Source organism: Salvelinus namaycush, chromosome 36 (assembly GCF_016432855.1).
Source record: "Salvelinus namaycush isolate Seneca chromosome 36, SaNama_1.0, whole genome shotgun sequence".
NCBI classification, from domain to species: Eukaryota; Metazoa; Chordata; class Actinopteri; order Salmoniformes; family Salmonidae; genus Salvelinus; species Salvelinus namaycush.
This window is the reverse complement of record NC_052342.1, coordinates 26,980,694-26,989,670: the sequence shown is the minus strand read 5'-3', so window position 1 is coordinate 26,989,670 and position 8,977 is coordinate 26,980,694. Positions and strand designations below refer to the sequence as shown.

At 42.6% G+C, this 8,977-nt stretch overlaps 1 protein-coding gene across 1 annotated transcript; it reads right to left on the bottom strand.

The window, feature by feature from the left end:
* Positions 1–1,365: 1,365 nt before the first annotated feature.
* LOC120030535 (galactose-specific lectin nattectin-like) lies at positions 1,366–3,545 on the bottom strand. Its single transcript, XM_038975942.1, has 5 exons — positions 3,476–3,545; positions 2,962–3,056; positions 2,181–2,315; positions 1,587–1,725; positions 1,366–1,433 (listed from the first exon to the last, which is right to left on the bottom strand). The coding sequence occupies exons 1-5, from the start codon at positions 3,543–3,545 to the stop codon at positions 1,366–1,368; spliced, it is 507 nt and encodes a 168-aa protein (XP_038831870.1).
* Between the last annotated feature and the right edge of the window lie 5,432 nt (positions 3,546–8,977).

Here is an 8,977-nt window from a genome sequence, read left to right as displayed (position 1 = left end):
CGCAAACTGGCTCTAACCAGAATAGAAAGAGGAGTGGGAGGCCCCGGAGCACAACTGAGCAAGAGGACAAGTACATTAGAGTGTCTAGTTTGAGAAACAGACAACTCACAAGTCCTCAACTGCTTCATTAAATAGTACCCGCAAAACACCAGTCTCAACGTCAACAGTGAAGAGGCGACTCCATTAACAATGTCTACACTTTCTGATCAATTTGATGTTTTTTTTTATGGACAAAAAAATGTGCTTTTCTTTTTAAAAAACAAGGACATTTCAAAGGGACCCCAATCTTTTGAACGGTAGTGTGCAGTTTTATCATTTAATCAACAGCGTAGCTGTGCAGTACTATCAACTGTGTTTCTACAATTAGTTTCCAGGAGGAGAAAGGAAACCCAGTCTACTACAGACTCTCTGAGTTGGCTGTAATATAATAATAAATATAGACTAGGCTGCAACTGAAATATAAAGTTCTCTTCATTCATTCTAATACATACTACTTTACTAATGTTGGAGGAGAAAGGAAACCCAGTTGGCTAATCTACGACAGACTCTCTGAGTTGGCTGTAATATAATAATAATATAATAATAATAATAATAATAATAATAATAATAATAATAACTAGGCTGCATTCATTCTAATACATACTATTTTACTATTTTACTGATGTTGTTGAAGTAACAGTAGTGTGTGTGTGTGTGTGTGTGTGTGTGTGTGTGTGTGTGTGTGTGTGTGTGTGTGTGTGTGTGTGTGTGTGTTTTTTTTAGGACTGCTGAATGACCAGCAGGTGGCAGTATTTGCTCATAGAACCACTAATGTTCAGTACATTAAACCGTTAACCCTGACCTCATTCTAAGTCTAACCTCTAGTTTGGCTGGAGTGGACAACAGTACAGTCACCGTTAACCCTGACCCTGACCCCTTACCTGAGACCTTACATCCTATGCCCTTGAGGATATCGGAGACGATTTTACAGGTGTAAGAAATGTGTGTAAGCAATTTGAAAACATCATGAATCAATATTTTTTCATCCCCTCATTGAACTTCAAACATGAAGAAGGTAATGATGATGATGATGATGATGATGATAATGATGGTGATTTACATCCATTGTTCATCTCTGGTTTGACTATGAAAATGTAGAAAATGTTGACGACAATCAAACGTATTACAAAGTGAGAAGCAACTCATTTATTTTTACCAAAGATGTTATTTCGTACTTCACACTACAGAGTTTCACAGTTGGATCCAGCTGGTGTTTTGTATAAATGACCACTGAACAAAAGGTAACATTGCAGACGGTGCATTTATTTAAAACAATCTCAAATGCCAGAGAGCTTCTCCAATGTTGTCTCTCCCAAAATGTGGACCTCAGCGCTTTCTGGAACACAGGAAGGGACGTTTGTACCAGCAGGGGGAATCATTCTGACCGCGGGAAGCTGGGAAAGAGAGAAACAGAAAGGTAGGTATTATTTTTGTTTTATAAATATGTAGCTAAAAAAGGAACAAATTCCCTTTTAAGATGTATTTTACTACTATCCAAATGTTTGATGTGTAATGATCAGGAGACTAGTCTGGAGACAGGATTGTACCTCCATAGTTCATCACCATACAATGCTCCCGGCTGTTCGAGTTGTCATTCACAACAAAGTGGTCGGAGTTAGAGGGTTGACCCGGGGCCCAGTTCTGGTAGATAAACCTGGACCCGTCGCTCCACAGCCAAAGACCCTCCTACAGAGCACACAGGACGATGCATCACCAGCAGACAGTAAACACTATATATACACCCAGTAGTTACTGTCTTTAAAGAGGAAATCTGGGAATTTAAACAGCTGAGGGATGGGCCTGGAGAAATGTAACCACTCAGATTCCTAGACAGAGGATACCAGGACTGACCATCTATGAGATAAGCATGATTTAACCATGGCTTGAAGCTAGACAGTGTTATGGATACCAGGACTGACCATCTATGAGATAAGCATGATTTAACCATGATTTAACCATGATTTAACCATGATTTAACCATGATTTAACCATGGCTTGAAGCTAGACAGTGTTTGTAATATTAGATAACAAGCTTTGAAAACAAACTGATCTGTGGGTTAAGGCACCACCAGACCTTCATAGGTTCAAGAATTATTGCGTCCTATATGTTTCAGGAGTGTTCAACAGACGGTGCTTCTGACCTTGATGGCATCGTTGGCTCCAATCCAGGTGCGCTTTAATTTCTTGGTACTCTTCCTGATGACAGACTGAAGGAAACGATACTGGGGAAGGCTGTGCACTGAAGCGAGGTTACCTCCCAGGAGCAAACATTTCCTCTGGAGAGAGAAAGAGGGGAGAAAGAAAGAGAGACAGATAGAGATGGGAGAGACAGATAGAGATGGGAGAGAGAGAGAGAGAGAGAGAGAGAGAGAGAGAGAGAGAGAGAGAGAGAGAGAGAGAGAGAGAGAGAGAGAGAGAGAGAGAGAGAGAGAGAGAGAGAGAGAGAGAGAGAGAGAGAGAGAGAGAGAGAGAGAGAGAGAGAGAGAGAGAGAGAGAGAGAGAGAGAGAGAGAGAGGTAGAATATAAAGATAATTAGAAGGAATAGCACGTCATGATATAGTTTCTCAACCCTGTTGAACACAGATTAAACCTACAGTCAACTGCAACCCTGTATGGTCACCAGACAGGGATGGAAATAGCATCCCCACTAGCCCAACTATAGTGCTTTTCAGACCAGGCTTCTAGATAATGTGTCCAACTAGCATAAGATGCAGGTTAATTATTGTCTTTTCCATTATCCCATTGCACATTTTGGACCCTGGCTAGTAGAAATTGCCGTCTACTAACCCGGCTGGCCAGGGTCCAAGATCCTTCAATTCCATCACTGCTACCAGATTCTCAGCTGCTGATCTCATTAAACCACCAAAACTTAAAATCATGCACACAGATAATCTCAATTATGTACAGCAGACATCCAGGTACCTCTGCCTCTGGCCATGTGGTCATGATGGGGACGTAGTGATAGCAGTGTGTCGAATCCCTGGGCCAGCCAGGTGGGCAGGGTCTGCGATGACAGTCTGTAGGGTGGAGAGATCACATGTTAAATAACATTATGAAATGGTTAGTTCCCACCACACAATCAAATTAGTCAATCAGCGTTCCAGATTCCAGAAGTTTAAAGGTGATTTCAGATGAAGCAGTATGCATGCAGCGTGAATGCTGTCTCTGCTAAACAGGAAACATTGCCTTTAAATTTCAAACTGAACGAACCGGATTGAATAGTGTCCTAGATCAGTTTCAGAACTATGAATTCACAACAGACGTATAATATAATTATATTTTAGCGAATGCGACGGGAGCCCCAACCAGGAGCTCGGGGTCCATTGACTGTTTAACCAAAACTTAGGTCACTAGGTGTTGGGTTAAGGTCTCATCAATAACATCAAATTGAATCTGATGTGTGTGAACAGGTCACCAAAACCTTTGGTCAGAATACCTCTTCTACGGCTTGCATCTCCCAGAGCAAAGACAGCGCTGAGAAGCAGAAGAGTGGTGAACATCGACATGGTGATAGTCTCCTGAGAGAGAGAGAGAGAGAGAGAGAGAGAGAGAGAGAGAGAGAGAGAGAGAGAGAGAGAGAGAGAGAGAGAGAGAGAGAGAGACAGAGAGAGAGACAGAGAGAGAGAGAGACAGAGAGAGAGAGAGAGAGAGAGAGAGACAGAGAGAGAGACAGAGAGAGATGGAGACGGAGAGAGAGAGAGAGAAGGGGGGAGAGGAAGAGAGAGAGATAGAGAGAGAGAGAGAGAGAGAGACGGAGAGAGAGAGATAGAGAGAGAGAGAGACAGAGAGAGAGACAGAGAGAGAGAGAGAGAGAGAGACGGAAACGGAGAGAGAGAGAGAGAAGGGGGGAGAGGAAGAGAGAGAGATAGAGAGAGAGAGAGACGGAGAGAGAGAGAGAGAGAGAGAGTGAGACGGAGACGGAGAGAGAGAGAGAGAGAGAGAGAGAAGGGGAGAGAGGAAGAGAGAGAGAGAGAGAGAGACAGAGGGGAGAGGAAGAGAGTGAGAGAGAGAGAAGGGGGGAGAGGAAGAGAGAGAGAGAGAGAGAGAGAGAGAGAGAGAGAGAGAGAGAGAGAGAGAGAGAGAGAGAGAGAGAGAGAGAGAGAGAGAGAGAGAAATAGAGAGAGAGAGAAGCAATCAAGACAAATTCATGGAATATATAAATCAGTGGAACGGCAGGGGGGACTTGGGAGGTCAGGGAAACCCTGTTAGGTACATAACTCAGCAACTGCTAAGGCAGCGTTTTCCAAACTCGGTCCTGGGGACCCCAAGCTGTCGTACATATTCCTGTGTCCTAGGTTAATCTACTGCAATTGGTAGAAAACATGATACCTGAGTTTTGGCAGCGGACTTGAATTCCTTAGCGCAGCAGTTCCTGAACTCGGTCCAAAAAGTTCACCCATTTGTGTCCCTAGTACCTAGTTTCCAAATGGAACCCTTTTCCCTATCTGGTGCACTACTTTTGACCAGGGCAACATATGCCCTATGGGCCCTTGTCTAAAGTAGCTCACTACATAGGGAATAGGAGGTCAGTTGGGACGCAGTCAGGTACAGTATTAGATGAACAGAAATCTCACCTTCTGAAGTCTTCAGTTGTAGCTTCACTTCTTCAGAGATCTTCAAAGGTCTCCACTGGGTCTCTCTCTCTCTCTGTCCTGCCTGTGAGTTGAGTTCTAGTCTCTCTCTCTCTCTGTCTGTCCTGCCTGTGAGTTGAGTTCTAGTCTCTCTCTCTCTCTGTCTGTCCTGCCTGTGAGTTGAGTTCTAGTCTCTCTCTCTCTCTCTCTCTGTCCTGCCTGTGAGTTGAATTCTAGTCTTTCTCTCTCTCTCTCTGTCCTGCCTGTGAGTTGAGTTCTACCTCTCCTCAACTCCTATTTAAGGACCTGTCCAGTCAGACCCCTCCCTCAATTTTTCTCTATCTCTCTCTCTCATCCTTTAAAATGAAAAGGAATTTATATTCACTTCCTGAATTGACTGTCTACCGGGAATATTTAAAATTAATAAAGTGCATAATCAGTTTAGAGATTAAAACAATATTTATCATATTTAAATATGTTCCCTTTCCACTGTTCTGTTTGTGACCTTTGGGTTGATGGTCACTAGACTTGAATCAGAATGTTATGGGTTAAACTCCAATCCGTTGATAGTGATTGACGCCAGACTGGAGGTACAAGGACAGAGGACCCTGATTATTATTGTAATATCTGAACACTGTGTGATTCTGCAGCAGGCGGCAAAGGAAAGTCACTGCTTTCTGTTTTGACTGTTAACTAGAAACGTTGTGAAGAAATAGCTGTTTCTGGTGAATTTTGAATGGTAAATATCTCCAGAACTTTCCTGATAATTTGGTCAATATATCCGAAACTCAACTGAAATACCAACACTTTCTGTATTACTTTAAACCTTTGGTCTAATGAGTTCAGAAAGTCATCACCAAACCCCTGCTTTATCTCAATTTAAATGTTATAAGCCACTATTCCATTTATGGACTACGTTTGGAATGCTCCCCTCAAAATGAAATTAATCAAAATGATTCGGACAATAATATAATTTTTTAGAAAATGGGTCTAACAACATATTGGTCCATATGACCAGCATTGTGTTTTCGGCACCTGTAACCCATCTTTTACCCAACATGATCACCTGTAACCCATCTGTTATTCAGCATGATCACCTGTAGCCAATCTGTCATTCAACATGATCACCTGTAACCCATCTGTTATTCAGCATGATCACCTGTAACCCATCTGTTATTCTGCATGATCACATGTAACCCATCTGTTATTCAGCATGATCACCTGTAACCCATCTGTTATTCAGCATGATCACATGTAACCCATCTGTTACTCGGTATGATCACCTGTAACCCATCTGTTATTCAGTATGATCACCTGTTTACCATCTGTTATTCAGCATGATCACCTGTAACCCATCTGTTATTCAGCATGATCACATGTAACCCATCTGTTACTCGGCATGATCACCTGTAACCCATCTGTTATTCAGCATGATCACCTGTAACCCATCTGTTATTCAGCATGATCACCTGTAACCCATCTGTTATTCAGCATGATCACATGTAACCCATCTGTTATTCACCATGATCACCTGTAACCCATCTGTTATTCAGCATGATCACCTGTAACCCATCTGTTACTCGGCATGATCACCTGTAACCCATCTGTTATTCAGTATGATCACCTGTTTACCATCTGTTATTCAGCATGATCACCTGTAACCCATCTGTTATTCAGCATGATCACATGTAACCAATCTGTTACTCGGCATGATCACCTGTAACCCATCTGTTATTCAGTATGATCACCTGTTTACCATCTGTTATTCAGCATGATCACCTGTAACCCATCTGTTATTCAGCATGATCACCTGTAACCCATCTGTTACTCAGCATGATCACCTGTAACCCATCTGTTATTCAGCATGATCACCTGTAACCCATCTGTTATTCAGCATGATCACCTGTAACCCATCTGTTATTCAGCATGATCACCTGTTTACCATCTGTTATTCACCATGATAACCTGTAACCCATCTGTTATTCAGCATGATCACCTGTAACCCATCTGTTATTCAGCATGATCACCTGTGACCCATCTGCTATTCAGCATGATCATATGTAACCCATCTGTTATTCAACATGATCACCTGTAACCCATCTGTTATTCAGCATGATCACCTGTAACCCATCTGTTATTCAACATGATCACATGTAACCCATCTGTTATTCAGCATGATCCCCTGTAACCCACATTTTACTTAGCATGATCACCTGTAGCCCATCTATCATTCAACATGATCACCTGTAACCCATCTGTTATTCAGCATGATCACCTGTAACCCATCTGTTATTCAGCATGATCACCTGTAACCCCTCTGTTATTCAGCATGATCACCTGTGACCCATCTGCTATTCAGCATGAGCATATGTAACCCATCTGTTATTCAACATGATCACCTGTAACCCATCTGTTATTCAGCATGATCACCTGTGACCCATCTGTTATTCACCATGATCACCTGTAACCCATCTGTTATTCAGCATGATCACATGTAACCCATCTGTTACTCGGCATGATCACCTGTAACCCATCTGTTATTCAGTATGATCACCTGTTTACCATCTGTTATTCAGCATGATCACCTGTAACCCATCTGTTATTCAGCATGATCACCTGTAACCAATCTGTTACTCGGCATGATCACCTGTAACCCATCTGTTATTCAGTATGATCACCTGTTTACCATCTGTTATTCAGCATGATCACCTGTAACCCATCTGTTATTCAGCATGATCACCTGTAACCCATCTGTTACTCGGCATGATCACCTGTAACCCATCTGTTATTCACCATGATCACCTGTAACCCATCTGTTACTCAGCATGATCACCTGTAACCCATCTGTTATTCAGCATGATCACCTGTTTACCATCTGTTATTCAGCATGATCACCTGTAACCCATCTGTTATTCAGCATGATCACCTGTAACCCATCTGTTATTCGCATGATCACCTGTAACCCATCTGTTATTCAGCATGATCACCTGTTTACCATCTGTTATTCAGCATGATCACCTGTAACCCACCTTAGCCCCCCCCCAAGAAATTTTTGGGTGTTACTCACCGGGGCTTTTTGGGCTTCCGTGCAGACGCGTTCCCTCATAACTTCCGGTTCCTCTCTCTCTTTTCCTCCACCTCTCCCGAGCTGCCTCCAGCTGTTCCCATGGACGGTGATTCACTTTACCCATGGTCCCTTCTCCCGTTAAATATTTGCTCCCAACTCCACAAAGTCCTGGTATACTTCCCCGTTGCTCCAAATTACGCTGCTTGTTCTGGATTCTTGGTGGTGATTCTGTAACGGCAGTCCTCCTCCTCTTCATCTGAAGAGAGGAGTATTGAGGAACCAAGGCGCAGCGTAGTGAAATGACATATTTTTATTAACGAAAACACGAACTTGAATAACTAACAAAAACAACAAACTGTGTAGACAGACCTAGACGACGAACTTACATAAAACAAGAAGAACGCACGAATAGAAACATAGACTACACAAACACCGAACAACCGTAAACAGTCCCGCGTGGTGTACACGACACAGACACAGGAAGACAATCACCACAACGAACACTGTGACAACGCCTACCTAAATATGACTCTTAATTAGAGGAACGACCAAACACCTGCCTCTAATTAAGAGCCATACCAGGCAACCCAAAACCAACACAGAAACAGAAAACATAGAATGCCCACCCAACCTCACGTCCTGACCAACTAACACACATAACAACTAACATAAATAGGTCAGGAACGTGACAACCATGATCCCCTGTAACCCATCTGTTATTCAGCAAGATCACCCGTAACCCATCTGTTATTCAGCATGATCACCTGTAGCCCATCTGTAATTCACCAAGATCACCTGTTGCCCATATCCAATCTGCTATTCACCATGATCACATGTGACCCACATGTAACCCATCTTTACTTAGTATGATCACCTGTAACCCATCTGTTATTTACCATGATCCCCTGTAACCCATCTGTTATTCACCATGATCCCCTGTAACCCATCTGTTATTTACCATGATCCCCTGTAACCCATCTGTTATTTACCATGATCCCCTGTAACCCATCTGTTATTCACCATGATCCCCTGTAACCCATCTGTTATTTACCATGATCCCCTGTAACCCATCTGTTATTTACCATGATCCCCTGTAACCCATCTGTTATTCAGCAAGATCACCTGTAACACATCTGTTATTCAGCATGATCACCTGTAACCCATCTGTTATTCAGCATGATCACCTGTAACTCATCTGTTATTCAGCATGATCACCTGTAACCCATATCCAATGTGTTATTTACCATGATCCCCTGTAACCCATCTGTTATTCATCATGATCACCAGTAACCCATCTCCA

Excerpts from the sequence above, each read along its gene's own strand:
- LOC120030535 (XM_038975942.1), bottom strand. The coding sequence starts at position 3,545 with ATGTCGATGTTCACCACTCTTCTGCTTCTCAGCGCTGTCTTTGCTCTG. Across the intron at positions 1,726-2,180 it reads GAGCCAACGATGCCATCAAG|GAGGGTCTTTGGCTGTGGAG; the intron begins GTCAGAAGCACC and ends TGTGCTCTGTAG. Across the intron at positions 1,434-1,586 it reads TATGGTGATGAACTATGGAG|CTTCCCGCGGTCAGAATGAT; the intron begins GTACAATCCTGT and ends TCTCTTTCCCAG.